The sequence below is a fragment of the Empidonax traillii genome, unplaced genomic scaffold (assembly GCF_003031625.1).
Source record: "Empidonax traillii isolate 1590-97213 ecotype Southwest subspecies unplaced genomic scaffold, ASM303162v1 scaffold334:size599637, whole genome shotgun sequence".
In the NCBI taxonomy this organism is placed as follows: domain Eukaryota; kingdom Metazoa; phylum Chordata; class Aves; order Passeriformes; family Tyrannidae; genus Empidonax; species Empidonax traillii.
The window spans coordinates 195,051-211,174 of record NW_020955527.1 but is presented as its reverse complement, the minus strand read 5'-3'; the positions used below and the strand labels follow the sequence as shown (position 1 = coordinate 211,174).

At 46.0% G+C, this 16,124-nt stretch overlaps 2 protein-coding genes across 2 annotated transcripts in view; one reads left to right on the top strand and one right to left on the bottom strand.

Annotated features, from left to right (window-relative positions):
- The window catches only part of MED12L (mediator complex subunit 12 like), a 93,815-nt gene that overhangs the window by 10,787 nt on the left and 66,904 nt on the right, over nucleotides 1–16,124 (top strand). The window contains exons 8-15 of the mRNA XM_027891911.1: nucleotides 462–611; nucleotides 1,121–1,220; nucleotides 1,384–1,520; nucleotides 6,608–6,739; nucleotides 7,776–7,902; nucleotides 9,862–10,076; nucleotides 10,402–10,506; nucleotides 11,458–11,634. Coding sequence (XP_027747712.1) covers nucleotides 462–611; nucleotides 1,121–1,220; nucleotides 1,384–1,520; nucleotides 6,608–6,739; nucleotides 7,776–7,902; nucleotides 9,862–10,076; nucleotides 10,402–10,506; nucleotides 11,458–11,634 — 1,143 coding nt within the window. The remainder of the gene's footprint in view (nucleotides 1–461; nucleotides 612–1,120; nucleotides 1,221–1,383; nucleotides 1,521–6,607; nucleotides 6,740–7,775; nucleotides 7,903–9,861; nucleotides 10,077–10,401; nucleotides 10,507–11,457; nucleotides 11,635–16,124) is intronic.
- On the bottom strand, nucleotides 12,737–15,245 carry GPR171 (G protein-coupled receptor 171). The gene is made up of 2 exons (XM_027891877.1): nucleotides 15,220–15,245; nucleotides 12,737–13,890 (listed from the first exon to the last, which is right to left on the bottom strand). The coding sequence occupies exon 2, from the start codon at nucleotides 13,839–13,841 to the stop codon at nucleotides 12,750–12,752; it is 1,092 nt and encodes a 363-aa protein (XP_027747678.1). The 5' UTR covers nucleotides 13,842–13,890; nucleotides 15,220–15,245; the 3' UTR covers nucleotides 12,737–12,749.

Here is a 16,124-nt window from a genome sequence, read left to right as displayed (position 1 = left end):
CTGCCTGCCTGTGTTTGTTGCTTGGCAATAGCAGAAATATCAAGAGAGTAATTCCTTTCTGAAGAAGGACTTGTTTGATGAGCTGTGGTTGTTTGCCTTGCTGAGCCCTGACCTGGTGAAATTCCCTAAGCCCTCCTGCTGTTGTCTGCTCAGTGTCTGCTCCCTGGGGTTGCACAGCGATCTGGCTGAAATGAACCTTTGGGGATGTTCTTTGATGGTGTTCTGAAAGCAAGACAAATGGGAATTGAACATGTGTATATTTAAGTAATTTTTTTAATAACAAAGGAGAAAAATCAAACAGGAGTTGAACTTCTTCAAAAGCAGTTGTGCATGGGCCTGTCCTCTTGTTTCTTTCACTGTAGCAGCTGGACCAAAAAGGATTCTGGACTCTTATTGTTGTTTTTGTCTATGACATGTGTTTAGAAAATGGAATTACTTCTGTTTTGTACTATTGCTTGCAGACTGTAACTCTTTGTTGCCCAAGTGCCTTGGTGTGGAATTATTCCACAAATGAAAATAGGAACATTAATCCAGGCTCACCTCTGGATTTACTTCAAGTTGCTCCATCTAGTTTACCTATGCCAGGTGGAAATTCGGCATTTAATCAGCAGGTAAGCTCTTTTTGTTGCCAGATTATAAAGGTTTAGTTTATATCCCAGTAATAATTTGTAATCATTAGGACTGCAGCCAAGTTTGGATATTTCCATAGGCCTGTTGTCAAGGCTAGCGCTGTGCTGGTGTTTGATCTTCATTCTGGGAAAATATCAGGACTTTTATTTATGTTCCAGTGTTTTCTCTTATTAAACTGAAATTATTTGAAGATGTAATATGAAAAATAAGAGGAAGCTTGGTGTATGTTTTGGGAGATGTGACTTTTCAGACATGTTGAAAGTTAAGTTTTGCTGGGTGGAATGAAAAGAAAAGATGCTTTATCGTACAAGATGATTCTTAGCAGACAAGATGATTTGAACAGAATGTTCTTCAGTTTGTTGTTCCCAAATGTAGGGAGTGTTGTGGAGCACCACCAGGTCCCTTGCTCCTGCCAAGAAGGCTGTTCCAGGCATGACATGAAAACTGGCACTTTGAACCACCCCCTAATTGGCAGCTTTATTTCTTGCAGGTTCGGGCAAAGATTTGTGAGGTAGAACAGCAGATAAAGCAAAGAGGCCGTGCTGTGGAGGTGCGCTGGTCATTTGACAAGTGCCAGGAGTCAACTGCAGGTGAGACAACTCCAAACAGATGTTGGGACCTTTAGGGTTTACATATGTTCTTCCTTGTTGCACCACAATTAATCCCAGCAGTAGATTGGCAGGTGAATGTAATGCAGTGTCTGCTAATGTGAACCTTTTTGTTCTCCCCCTCCTCTCTGGCTCCTGTCTCCAGGCGGGACCATCAGCCGGGTTCTGCACACCCTGGAAGTGTTGGACCGGCATTGCTTTGACAGGTCAGACTCCAGCAATTCCATGGAGACACTTTATCATAAGATCTTCTGGGCAAATCAGAGTAAGGATAACCAAGAGGTAATGGCTGCAATCTCCTCTCAATTTGGAATCTATAAACAATGGATTACATTTTTACTTATGTGAATTGTGCGTGTGTATTTGATAGAAAAGCTTTGGGTTTTCTTGGTATATTTTTTCTTTACAGCTGATGGTTTATTAGGAGACAACAGCTTTTTGCTGTTGTAATTGTATTCTTCAGTGTACTGCAAACCTCATTCAGGAGAAATGATCTAGAAAGGTTTGGTTCTTTGGGTGTAAAATTCCAGATTGTTTGATGACACCTTTTTCACCAATTGTAGCAAGTACTAACTTACAAGGTTATTAATATAGAAAAGTATTCTAAAACTACATATTCTTGGGGTTTTTGATATTTGTGCCTGTGCTCCTAAAACCATTTCCAGAGATCATAAAAAACTTAATCAGAAATCTTTAGCATTTTTAAATAATTTTTGTGTGTGCACAGTGCAGATGATTATGTTACTGTGTCTGTGTATAATATCAAACTCCTGAATTTCCTTGGGAAGTGTTTTGGGAAAAGAAGAAATATCCAACCTCAATAATGCACTGTTGGAGTAAAATCTGAAAGTGGAAAATACAAGTGGGTCTGTCATAGCTGCTTATGTTAATACTTTAAAAAGTTGAATGCAGAGGGCTTGTTTTGCGACTCCACCTGTGTTTTGTTAGTGGCTGTGAGCTCAGCCATTGATGGTCACGATTCAGGACCCTCTTTGCACAGACATGATGCATCAGAACTGTCAATCAGCACTTCAATGGCTTTGCATTAAACAAGCAGAATGTAGTGCTGGGGGAACGACAGCTCTGGAAGCATCTCCAGAGAGACAAACCTGCCAACAAACTGTCTGTGGAGCTCAGAGCAGGGAGGAGGCAGTAAAGCAGTTGCCAGAGTTTTCTTTGTGCTCCCCAGTTTGGGGTACCATTTTTATATATATATATATTTATATATATTTATATATATCCACACATTTTTATAAAGATCTGTCCAGTTTATTTGTAGGGCATCCTCTAATGACATCCCACTTTACCCTGAGGTGGAGAAGGCCAGGTGGGGATAAAGCACTGTCGGGTATGAGGTCAGCGTTTGCACTCTCACACTTTGCACACTCTGTACACTTTGCACAGTAGGCACAAGAGATATGAGGGGGGGCAGAAGCAAAGAAGCTGCTGACTTCTTTCTGAGAGAAAACTTAGCTTTGAAAGTTTCAACCTTAACCTTACTGGGTCTGGAGCTGGTCAGAAATTAAACTTTCAGATTACGTGCAGCTTCTTAAGCCCCTCTGGAATTTTCAAGGCTTTGAGCTTGAGCCAAGAAACAACAACTTTTGACAGTGATGCTGAGTGCCTGGTGCACGGTTCCTGTGCATTTTGACATTTGAACTTCCAAAGCCACACAAAATCATAGAATTATTTGGGTTGGAAGGGACCTTTAGAGACCATCTAGTTTCAGCTCCATGCCACGGTCGTAGGTGTTACCAGTGCAGGTTCAGGTATTACCTGCTGGGCAGGTGGTGAGCTCCAGGCAGGGCTGCAGCTCCGAGGCTGCCGAGCCGCTCCGTGGCCGCTGGATGTCGATGCCGCCCGCACCCACCGCGCTGCAGGCTCGGCACTGCGGGGGTGTCACCCGTGCAACGCTGTCAGCCTTTTTTTGCCTCTTTTTCCTCCCCTGTTAATCAACTTCTGCTTTTCCTTGGCAGAAGAGGCCGTAAGTCATGGGGCTGTGTACACTGTTTTAAGCTGGCACATCGTGTAAGCCTGGAAGGATTTTGATTTTGTAAATAGCACGTCCATCACTAGGATGTCTGCCTACTGACATAATTGTTTAAAGCAAAATGCTCTTTGAAGGACAGCTATCTGCTGCTCGTGTTTTGCTGTGAGCCCAGCTGTAACTTGTTTGGAACCTGTTTCCTGTCCATTTTTCCTGTTGGATTGCAAAACCTTGTCCTGAAGGCTGCAAATTATGCCAGTGGCAAGTGTGTATGAGGCTGGTGCTCCGAGGCACTGGCACGTGCTGGAAGGGAGAGAAGGTGGCTTCTGCTACAAAGTGCTTGGGTTCTGACAGAGACTGAAAACAGACAGGTGTCCTCTGGATGCTGTTTGCATACACGGTACTGATTCCTTCAGAATTGTTTCAGTGTAGGACTCACGGCTTCCAAGCCTCAGAGTAAAAGTAGGACTTGGGGGAAGGGGCTGAAATGAGGGAGGGTAGGTGGGTGGACAGGGTAGCTGCAAGGCCAGTTTGTCCTGGACCCCGCAGGGGCAGGAGCTGGTGAACATGGCCATGTGCAGAGAGCAATGAAAGGACCTCTCATTTCTGCTTCTCTTTGCTGACTTGTGTGGGTTCCTCAGGAGATTTGCCTGAGTAGGAGGACTCAAAATTTAGAAATCTATGACGTGGCATAAAACAGTAAATTCACTTTCATTTGAGATGGGATTGCAGAGAAAACTACTGCCCTTGTTTCTGACCACAGGTATTTTCCATCTGACATTTCCTTGACTCAGATCATCTCTTGTGTGCAGCTCCAGAATGATTATCACTGTGGTGGTTATTGTGGAGGTGTAAATGCAGTAAACAGTCTGTATTGCTGCTATACAGTTTTAAGTTGAAGTAAAATTGTATTGCACTTATCCAGACTTGGAACTCCTGGGATTCCCCTGCAGCCCCTCTGAGGGCAGGAGTTGATTTGGGCAGGAACAGAGTCTTCAGAAGGGTGAGCTGGAGAATGCAATAGGGACTTTGTGATGTCTGTGACTTCACTTATCTTCCTGGGGCTTCAATCCATTCAGCTTTCACCTAACTTTAGGACTTACCTGTATTTTCTTATCTGTCATAGTCTGTCACAGATACCACTAAGGAAGGGAACTGAGAAAGGATTATTTTTTTTTTTTTTTACCTCTTAATTTGTTTTAGTTTAGAGTGGTTGGTGAGACTTTTTAATTTGTCAGTCTCCTGTGTAACAAAATACAATTTAAGTATAACTTGCAATGCACCTCAGCAGCTGGGGGCATATGTGGTAAATGCAACTCAATACCAGAATTTTTTAGCCAGTGTGCAGTAGTGAACAGAGGAAAGGAGTGAGTGCTTGATTGTTAAGGCATAGTGTTGAATTTCTTGAAATCACTATGTAAAATCCTGAAACTCTATGGATATACTTGCACTTGGGTTGCTTTTAAAGCTTAGGGCTTTTTAGTTGTATTCTTGCTTCTCATGTTGTCTTTGAAGTTCAGCTGAATTCTTATGATGCCAAGAGATGCTTTTCATTTTAGAGTGAAAAACTCCTGTTTTGAACTCAGTTCTCACGAATGGGGCTTGTGACAAATGCAGAGTGTTGATATTTGTCTTTCTGAGATCACTTTGCTGGAAATGAAACAAACAAAAATCCCCACCCTGCTGTGGGAAAGAAGCTCTGACAGGCCCTGGAGTCCCAGAGCTTGGATTTAACATTTGTGACTATGTGAGGGACCCAAATCTGAATCGCTGGGCTGCACAACAGGAAAGAGTTTCCTGCCATCCCAGGGAGCTGCAGTTCCAGCCTGTCCACACCTGCTCCAGCACCTTGGGTACTGTCTTTCCTACAAAATGTACTTGTTAAGTAACGTGTGAACTGATCATTTTGTTTTCTTTCCCCTGAAATTTTTGGGGTAGAAATGTGACCTTAATACGTGCCAAATGCAGAGCCTGGTTATTCTGAGAGGGGCTGCTTGATGCGTTCTGGGGGTGTGAGTGAGCATGATGTTGGAGGGAGGAGGCCCTGACGTGCAGCTGTTAGGGGGACAGGAAGCTGTGTGGGTCCACATTTTGTTAGTTCAAAAGCAAAATAACGTGTTGGATGGTCAGACCCCTCAGCTTCACTTATCTCAGCTGCTGGTGATGCCAGCTTGCCCAACAGAAGTCTGCATCAGTGGAGATCAGACTCTTTTGGGTCTGATTGCCTTCAGAAATCTGTACCACCTCTAGTTCTGGTGGTAACTGATGCATCTCCCCACAGCAGCGGTGACGTTGCTGTGTTGCTTCTTTTGGGTAAGAGAAAAGCATTTCCCTCCTCCCTCTGCTCCCCCTGCCCTAGTCATGCAGAATTTCTTGCTCACCATTGAAATGTATTTACAGGAAACCTCTGTGACGTGTGTGCACAGCAGCCTTGTTCAGCACACCCTGTGTTCTGGCTTCCTGACAAGGGCAGCTGGGACAGCTTTGAAGTGGGAACTTTACCTCTGGGTCTGTAATTCCCAATCACTTTGAGAAAAGTGATCATTTTCTGAGGGTGCTGTACTTGACTCCAGCCCTTGTGATGGTCACTGCTCTGTGTAACTTCCACTGACCTTGGCAAAAGAAGAAAAATCCCATCTCTTTAGTTTGCAGGTTGGTCATGTTGAAGTATTCAGAGATGCTGGCCAGCTTGGGATGGACGAGCAAGTTCAGCAGAGCCAGCTCAGGAGCCCACAAGGCAAAAATACTTCCAAAGTCTGGGTGGTTAGTGAGAACAGATTGGATGAGCACTCACACTACATGCTATTGTCCTATACAGATGGGATTCAAAAGACATATGCTGTTTCTTAAAAATGTCAGAAAGAAACAGAGCTTTTTGGGAACTTTTCGACCTTGGTTATCTGACAGATAACGTCTCTAGATGTGGGAGGATGTTTTGTTTTGTTTACTGTAGTGTATCAGTGGGATGCAAGTCACAGTCTGGAAACAGATGGAGGAGGTCTGGAGGAACCAGAATAAGGAGCACGTAAATCCCTTGTGGTTAGTGGGCTGGGAGGCTCTGTGGGTGCACTGTTCCTGTTCCTCTTGCACATGCAGCACATCTCCCTTCTCTGGTTTTGTGAAGCAACTTGATGATGAAGTGAAACTTTGATTTGAGTATCAGCAGTGCGAGAACTGGGATTTCCTTATATTTCATGTGAAAACACTGTGAATAAAGCAAATGTGTGCAAATGGCAGCGTGTCCATCTCAGCACGAAAGAGCAAGCTGCGGCTGGTTTGGGTGTTGGTGCTGCAGAGCCCTGGCTGCTGCAGGCTGTCTGCTCAGAGATCAGCCTGGGGGCTGTGTGGGTGAGCTGCTTTCTGTCTGTTCTGCCCTGCACAGGCTGCCCCAAACGACGAGGCCGTGGTGATGCTGCTCTGTGAGTGGGCTGTGAGCTGCAAGAGGTCTGGGAAGCACAGGGCCATGGCTGTGGCCAAGCTTCTGGAGAAGAGGCAAGCGGAAATCGAGGCAGAAGTAAGTTGTTTCTACTCGCAGCATGGTGTGACAGTTTGCTTAAAGAGTAAGGTATTCCTAAGGAAGCCTCACTTTAATCTCTTCTCATTACAAAAGGAGTGAGTTTGGAGCACCGGCAATCTTTTCATCAATTCATATTTTTGAAATTCTAGACAAATTTAGAATGAAAAAGCCTTCTATTTAAAGCGAGCAATTTCAGCCTGATTCAGAATGGTCTGTGGTAGCTGACTGATGTCTCCCCGAAGTTTCACTTCTGTGAACCAGCTGTCTGACTAAAGGGGGTGCCACAGAAACTGGAGTCCCCTTCTCGAGGGGCTGTGGGTCTCCATCAGCTGGAGCAGGGGAGGCTGACCCTGTGGCCTCATGCAGCTCTGCATCCCTGGCACTGCTGGGAGCCCCTGCCTCGCCTCAGTGCGGGGCAGCCGGCTCTGTGCCCCACGGGGCTCTGCTGGCAGTGTGATGTTCTGGAAGTGGGTGTGTGATTGTCAGCCTGGGTGTGGGGCAAACAGGGCACAGTGCTCTCGGCCGCTCACGGGTACACGCACAGCCATGCGCAGGGAGACTTTTGCTTTCTAAAGTCTCTTTGCTTTGTCTGCTCTCACCACAAACCAGAGACTGGGGGAAGGGAGTCACTGCACTGTTCCTGCCTCGCTGCACCCAAATCCACCCCAAGCAGAGGGGTTTGCCCCGCTCATTCTTCAGTTTGTAATTTACAGGGGAGAAGTTTCCTTTTTCATTCACAGAGGTCCTGGAAGTTCTGTATCTTGAATTTTTGGTTTTCTGTGAAACTGTCATTGCAGCTGATGGAACAAGCCTCGGGCATTCCTTTCCACTCAGTAAATACAAAGTGATTAAATAAAACACCTTAGAAATAACCAGACTAGGTAATGGGAGAAGCCTGTCATTTTAGAGCAAGTGTGGGTTTTGTGCAGGGGAAGGAAACAGGTGCACGTGTGTCGGCCTCAGGTGGAAATGGTGGGAATATTTTGTGCATTTGGCTGTAGAGACATGCTTTTTTATTTATTTGACCGTGCAGAGATGTGGTGAATCTGAAGTCCTAGATGAAAAGGAATCTCTGTCTTCAGCCTCCTTGACAGGTTCCAGTCTTCCTGTTTTCCAGAATGTCCTGCTAAGGTTTTTGGATACACAAGCTCCCTCGTTATGTGAGTATGAACTAATTTATATTCCAAACTAGGTCAGAAACAGCTGTTCTTCTGCCTAGCTGCTGAAGTTGCTGGTTTGCTGTAGGGGGTGTTTCAGTTCCTGTGATTATCAGCTCATGTGCACATTTCTTTTTAAATCTCCTATCTTGTTTCTTTTAAATCTCCTTGATCCTTGTTATAGGATCCTTCTATAATTTTTGATTTTTTTTTTTCTCCACACAAAAGGGAAATTTGCAGAAACTGTATTTATTTCTGTTTAAGCTGTTTGAGATTTGGGGAATTACTTGTACTCTGTGCATATTTAACACCAAACACTTGTCTGTTTCTGACACTTCCATGTTCTAAGTGACTGACTTAGAAATGCCACTCAAGTGTTACAGCTGAAGGCTGTTGGCTGACAGATAGTGGATTGAATAAAGGATCTTTGTTCATCGGGGGCTGCTCCATGGCATATCTTGGTCTGATAAAACTGATAGCATAGCTTGTGTTTCTGGCACCTCCAGTACTGCTGGTTAGGGCATCTTTTTTTCCTGATGCCCTTAAAGTAAAACAGATTTTAGGAGATTTGAAACACAGTGCTGAAAACTCTCAATGTCCGAAAAAGGAGAAATTCCTTAAAATGAGTTTCAGACTCAGAGATATTGGCAGTGCTCTGCTTTCGTGCCAGTGGTGACCCTGGTTTTAATAAACCATCCAAACTATTTGTTTATTAAGCCTTGTGTTTCTGCTGGGCTTCCTTCAGATATGGTGTTGTTCTCCTGGGCCCGGGGAGCTCTGAAAGGCAGGGGGAAGGAGCTGGGGATGTTTCCCATGTTTGAAATGTCCTTTGGTGTTTTGGAGCCCTGGACGGGTTTTGTGGTGGTGTGTTGGTTTTACAGTGGTTGAGCTCCCGAATGACAAGCAGATACTGGCTGTGTTTTGAGGGAGGGCAGCTCACCTGGGCTCAGGTGTGTGTTTTGGGATGCTCCCCCAGCCTCGTGCCTCGTTCCTGAGGGGTGCTGGGGGGAGCAGGACCTGGGGCTGCAGGGATGGCTCCCACTGCTGCTGGGCAGACTGACAGCTGCTGTGCTGCAGCCCAGTGAGGACAGCTAAACACAGTGTCACATGCTGGGCTCATCTGAATTCTAAAGCATAATTTGCTTTTAAATAAATGGTGATAATTCAGGTTTGGTAGTTCTTTTGTTGCCCAGTAGATTTGGCATGGCATAAAGCTATTTTCTGTTAACTGCACTGTTGCAAACCTTTCTGTGGTAAAGAACAAGTCAAAAAAAATTAAATAGAGCAGTGACAAATGAAAACTTAGTAACAACATTTTATATGTTGTGTTTCTCCAGGCTTTGCTTGGTCCTGGCAAAATAACATGCATTTAGTTGAATTATTGTTTTCCTGATGTGCATGAGCATCTCTAATAGATAAACTGCACTACACTGTCAAGCTTTAATGAAAATATTGCCTTTATCTCTTGGAGGCCTGGCATGCAGATCCTGAGTTCTCTGCACATATTTTATAGGATTTTCTGTTATAAATGCAAAAGTGCTGTAGGTAAGACAGTAATTTAGGAGGAAAGGCCAGCTGTTGGGTGGCATGGTATAATCCAGAGCTTCAGATTGATTTTTCTTCGCACAAGGAATGCCCTTGGCCCTCTTTCTCCCTTGGTTTGATTTTTGATACATTTTGAACATTGTGCTTGGCAGCTGAGCCCCCGTTCCCAGCAGGGACAAGTTTGTACAGGTGGGAGGCTCTGGAACCCACTGAGGTCTGTCCTGTGTCTGGAGCTGAGAGCGAAGCAGGACCGTGCAGGTTTGATGGGAAATGGTTTGTTCTGTGCAAATGCCCAAGACATTTTCAGTAGCCCTTGAAAATTAAGGTGCTGGCATTTATGATTTGGATAGTTCAAACCCAAGTATTTATGAGCTGAAACTACAGTTTAACTTCTGGGTTATTTTCTTTTTTGTGTAGCTGACCCGAGCAGTGACCATGAGAAGACAGAGTTTGTGAATTTGGTGCTGCTTTTTTCGGAATTCACTCGGCATGATGTTTTCTCCCACGATGCCTATATGTGCACTTTAATATCTCGTGGGGACTTGTCCATCACTGCAGCTCCCAGACCACGCTCCCCTAATGGGGAAGCTGTAGATGAACACTATTCAAAGGATCATGACGTGAAACTGGAGGTAATGCTTTGTGCTCTTCCCGTGTTTGTTATTCCGTTTCATTAAATGTGGCTTTTCAGTGAGCATTACTATTTCAGATATGAGATACTGGGGGTCTCACTCTGTGTCTGCTTGTCTCTTCTTCTTTGAGAAAGCTGAAAAGGATCCATTAACTTCACTGCTGTGTGTAACTGGAAATATTGCTGATTTGGTGCAGATGTACTGAACTGGCAGCTGTCTGGTGATCTGAATAACTTGGGACAAACTGAAAGACACAGTTCTTAAAGAGGCACAGTGCTTGAGTTTGCTGGGACTTATACTTGTTTTTCTCCCTGGCAATTATTAGGATCGTGGTATTGTGGAGCATATGGGCATTGACTCAGGAACCGCTGGTATTTTTGATGATGTAGACAAGAGTGACTTTAAGGCAGATTTTGGTTCAGAATTCCCAGTAGGTTTGTCTTTGATTTTCTGCATGCCTGTGATGCCTTTGCTGCCCGTGCCTGCTGCTGTTGCCACTGAACATCCTCCATGCCCCAGCACCACCCTGCTCCCTCCCTCGACAACTGATGGATGGCATTTGACATCCAGTGTCTGCTGTGTCTGTCAGTGAGTGCCTCTGTTCCTGCACTCTGCTGTGACAGCGTGCTGCTCCTCTGTGCTGCCCTGCCTGTCCTCCTGCACACACAGACCGCTCTCCTCCCTGCCCCATCCCCAGTGTGCTGAGCACTGTGTGCTAACGTGAGGATGAATAAATGTGCAGAGCTCCCCGCTTGTGTGACATCGAGGACCCCCACTGATGCTACCTGCTTCTCAAGGGATGGTTCTATGTTTTGGCACCGTTTTCAAATCTGTTTCCCCCTCATTTTCCTGTCTGTTCTGTGTGACTCACAAATCTCCTGTTTCTTCCTTTGGATTTCCCCTTGTTTTGCATGGACCACCTAGACCTATCACTTGCAGGATATTGGGACCCCATTTCTGCCTGATGTTGTCACGTTGGTGGTTTCAAGCACGTCCATGCCTGCTTACAGTGTCTCTTGTCACCTCCCACTTCCCCCGTCCCATTATTTTCCCTCAGTCGCTGACAGCTCATCGTGGTTTCTGTGTCACAGCAACATGAGGAGTGTGCAGATTGCTCCAAATCAGAATGCTTTTTCCCTGACTGAGTATCTCTAGGTTAAAACTTGTCTAATAACCACGGGGATGTGCACAGGGATATAATATGTACATTTATCTTAAATCTCAGGCTTGATTGCATTGCCTTCCTTTGTCTGTCTTTGAAAAACCTCAGATATTTAGCAAGTAGCTGCAAGCAAGAGCAAATCCTGTCTTTGTCTGCAGCTGCTGGATTTCAGAAGCTGGAGGTTACACTTACCTTAAACCTTTGCTTTACATGTCTCAGATCTTTTCTCCGGTACCTGGGGAGTCTTGTGAGAGTGTGACCCCTTCCTTCGGCCAAAGGATCTCAGTCCCCAGCGAGAAGTCAGCCAAGAGGGAGAGGCTGAGAGAACTGATTGTGCCATCCAGTTATGACCTCCTCCGCCACCTGCAGTACGCCACACACTTCCCCATCCCCCTGGTGAGTGACCAGTGCCACACCTTCCCCCTGGTGAGTGACCAGTGCCACACCTTCCCCCTGGTGAGTGACCAGTGCCACACCTTCCCCCTGGTGAGTGACCTGTGCCAACCTTTCCCATGCCCCAGTGGGTGACCTGTGCCAACCTTTCCCATGCCGCAGTGGGTGACCTGTGCTCAGGTGTGTTGTGGTGCTGCCTGGTGGGACAGCAGAGCCTTTCCAGGGAGAGAAGTGTGGTGGTCACTGGGGCTCAGGGACAGGCACCACAGTAACCCACCATGACCCGGGGGCTGACAAAAGCTCGCTAAATAGAACATCTTATTCTGGAGATGGGCAGGTGGATGAACACCGAAATACCTGAAAGAAATAGCTCTGAACTGTGTGACAGGATGGTGTCTCTTCTTCCTGCCCACTTGCTGCTGCTCACAGTGTGGATTTTTGGTTGCTGCTGCTGTGCCTGTCTGTAGGCTCATGAGAACTGGAGGAAGCCCCATGAGTAACACTCTAGATCCCAGCCCTCATGCAGAAGAGAACAAGCTGTATACTTATAATCTATCTTTGTTTTAAAACTTACTTGAATTTTCTGTAATAACATATTAAGTTTTTTCATATTCATTGAAGCAGCAGCAAGGAGAGGCAAGAACAAGAAATTTATTTATAAAAACTGAAGGTATGATATAGGCAGGAACAATAATTTTTAATCGGTGCAGTTTAAAATCCCTTTCTGGAGTAAATAATGCCCTCTGAAATGCTTTTGGGTTAATCATGTGCGTGAAAGAGCTTTGCAGCTGAAGAACTTCTGTTCAATAATTTCTTCACTTGATTGCACCAAGCCATTTAATATTGTAAATCCACAATATTTACCTTAGAAGGTGAGTTCAGGTTGCCATAAGTAACTCTGAAGTATGTTTGAATCTGAACATGTATTCTTAGGTGTTGCTGATCCCTGATGGGTCACCACTGTTCACTGACCTGTTTGTGGAAGCATCACTGAAGGCTCTGTGAGCTCAGACCCACTGTGTGAGTGTGTAACACAGCGAAGGGGATTTATTGATCAAGTATTTTCCTTCTGCTTGGGCTCATGGATGGTCAGGAGTGCTGTCTGCATGCACAGTCGCTCAGCAGCTGTCAGTGCTGCAGGTGGGGTCACTCTGTCCCTGTGTCTGAGAGTCAGGGCTGTGTATCTGCTGTTCAGTGCTGCAGGTGAGCTCACTGTGTCCCTGTGTCTGAGGGTCAGGGCCGTGTATCTGCTGTTCAGGGCTGTGCTGCACCTCCACCTCCGTGAGAGCCTTTGTTTCCTTGGGTGCTGCAAATGCCTCCGTGAATTTCAACCGGAACGATTTGGAAAGGTGGTAATAGAGAATGGGGTCAAAGCAGAGGTTGGAGACTGCAAACAGCAGGGTGGACTCCTTGGCTTTGAAGAGGGCCCGTCTGAGGGGGCAGCTGGCCGTGGTGTCTCTCTGGCTCAGCGTGTAGGGGATGCGCACGGCGTGGTAGGGCACGAAGCAGAGCAGGTAGCCGGCCGTCACCAGCAGGATGTGGGTCAGCGCCTTCCTCACGCTGCCGTAGCTCTCGCTGTACTTGTGGCGGTAGAGCTGTCTGACGACGAGGAAATTGGAAATGAGGATCACAGCTGAGAAGTTCAGGAATATGGCTGTGCAGATGAAATTGGTGAACACGTGCCAGTCCCTCCCAAACTTTGATTTGATGTCGATGCAGCCCGCGCCGGGTCTCTCTTCGGTGTGCTCGAGGGGAATGGCCATGTTAGGCACGGTGATGAGGAGGATCATGATCCACACAACTGCAGACAGTGTCTTGGCAAACCCTGGCTCCTGGATGCGGTAGATCTTAGAGCTGTGCATCAGCTGGAGGCAGCGATCCATGCTCACAAATCCCAAAAATATGATTGATAAGTACATGTTCAGGTAGATGAAACAGGCTGTAACTTGGCAGTGGAATATTCTCAGGTTCCAGGACGCGATTCCTAGGTCAACAATAATCTTCATTGGCAGTGTCAAAGTCAACAAGAAATCTGCAGTGAGGAGGTTTATTAAGTAGATGCTCATAGGCTTGTGTTTCTGATGTTTCTGTGTGAATGCCCACAGTGCAAAGAAGCTTCCAATAATTCCCATGAGAAAAATCAAGAAGTAAAAATAGGTAAAAGGTTCCATTTCTTCATAGATATGGCATTCTGAAACATTGCTTGACATTGTAAACTCCTTGTATGAGTTGGCTTTGCTGACTTGAGGTATCAAGGACCTACAAAAAGACCCGAGAGGATGTCAATGACATCTACCTTTCCCAAGAGACAATAGTTATTCTCTTAGAATTTTGTTCTGTTCAAGGAAAAAATGCAATTAGGAAGAAATATTTTTCTCGCTCTTCATGCTGCTTGCCAGATACTCAGGAGGGCTTTGTTCTCACGTTGGAAGAGTTAGGAATAGATTAAGATTTGTTGCTGAAACCATAGAGCTTTTCCACTAGAGCAGCCTTTCTGGAAGGGTTTGGTTAACACCTGCTCTCAGTCAAGGTGCCAGAGAAAAAGGTTTGAATCTATTTAAGCATCTAGTTAATAATGCTAAAGCTTAATAACTTTTTTAAGGATTGAAAGTATGCCTAAAGTAATCTTTGTACCTGTCTTGTTCTATAAAAATGTGTTGGGAGTTCTGAGTGAAGGCACTGCCAAGCCAATATGTGGATATGTCTGATGGGTGAGCAAATGGTTCTGATCAGTCCTGAGGTTTGCACACTGCTCTCTCTTCCCACTTGAACAAATTAATTGTATGTTTTTATGAAACTTTTAGGAAAAGCATATTTTGAAAGAAGCAGATAATAAGTAATGTTGCTCACTTCCTTTGTAGGGTTCACTAGAAGTTAAAGGGAAGAACAGCCAAAAATGTTGATCCTGTTTCAACTGAATATATGACTCCATAACTGAGGGGCTTGTTTGTTTGCTACACTGTAGGCTGCTGCATAGAATGGCTGTGGGAAAGGCTGTTCCTTAGAGTTTCTTGGAATGAAAACCAATCCATTTACATCTTGAGTAGCATTAGAATGCAATAGTTCTATTTCTTTATATTTTGTTCTAATTTTAATATACAATATAAGAGAACTACCGTAACTGTATAATTTCTGCTGTAAAATCTGTATCCAGACGTGCATAACTTGTAAAGCAAAATGATTGCAGATACTCCAGCAGTTTAAAAGGGGGAGGAAGCAGCTTACTCCTTGCAGTTGGCTTTCTGCGGGCCTCTGTTGTCCTGAGAACAGGTATCTGGGTGGGATGGAGTGTGGGGGTGTGTGGTGAGGGTGAGGGCAGGCAGTGCTGGGCTCGCTGCTCCCCTGGTGCTGGAGTTTCCTGCCCCACCGGGCAGTGCAGCCCGAGGAGCACCCCAAAGCGAGCCCTGGGGGCTGCTGGATGGAGCCCCCGAGGGGACAGCGTGGCCCTGGCTGGGTGACACTGGCACTGACACAGCGAGGCTGGTTTGGTGAACAGCTGAGCCCGGCCCCCCATTTGGCACAGCTGGGTTTCAGACTGTGCATTCATGGGCATCTAAATAGGCTGAAAGAGAGGCTGAAACCACCTACCTGTCCCCTTGGCCTGGGCTCTTCTGAGCATCTGTCTGCGAAGGTCTGGTGTGTCTCAGCCACTGCTCTCCCAGCCCGATGGCGTGACCTTCTCCTCTGGCTGCCTCTGTGGGGCTCTGAAAACGTGGCTGTGGTTTTTAAATGAGCCAACTGACGCAGTTCAGCCCAGAGTTCAAGCAGCTAAATCACGTGGAAGTTACCCGAAAGAGTGGGACAGAAAGACGTAAGTGCTCACGGAACAGCCCAGAGCCCTCTCTTTCCTGTTCCTGGGGGAGAGAGAGACAGGCGAGGGCTGTGCCCCTGTGCCCACCCTGCCTCAAACGGGGACTGCTGGGGGGGAACGGGCTGTGAACAGCCAGCTCGGGCGTGTTGGTGTGGCCAGTCTCACAGATTTTTGATTCTCATGAAGCTTTTGTGGAGGGCAGATGGTCAGAGGTGCTTGAGCTGTCTGTGTCAGGGAGCTGATCGGGATGGAGACTGGAGCTGTGACCTGACTGACCCCTGAGGGCTGATGGGCACTGCCCTGTGCAGTGTGTCCTGCTGCTTTCAGGCCTCAAGGTTTCAGTGTTTGTCGTGCCTTCACAGGGTCATGAGACGTGTGGTTAGGTCAACCCCGCTGTGTGGACTTTCTGGTGTGGTTCCCAAAAGTTCATCTGGTCAGTCCCAGATCCCTGACCTGGGACATCAGCGGCTCTTTCTTTGCTTTTGTTTTTATAAATCTGAAACTCTGTTGCACCCTGCCCCCTAAACCCCATATATTTTACATTTAAAGTCTGTCTGGGATCAGGATTTTGCAATGTAGTTAGTCCTCACTTATTGTAATATACCTGCATGAAATTCCAGGTTTGGGGAATCTCACGAGTGTTTGCTTTAGAGTTCCACTCTTATGTGTAGATTTGAAGGCA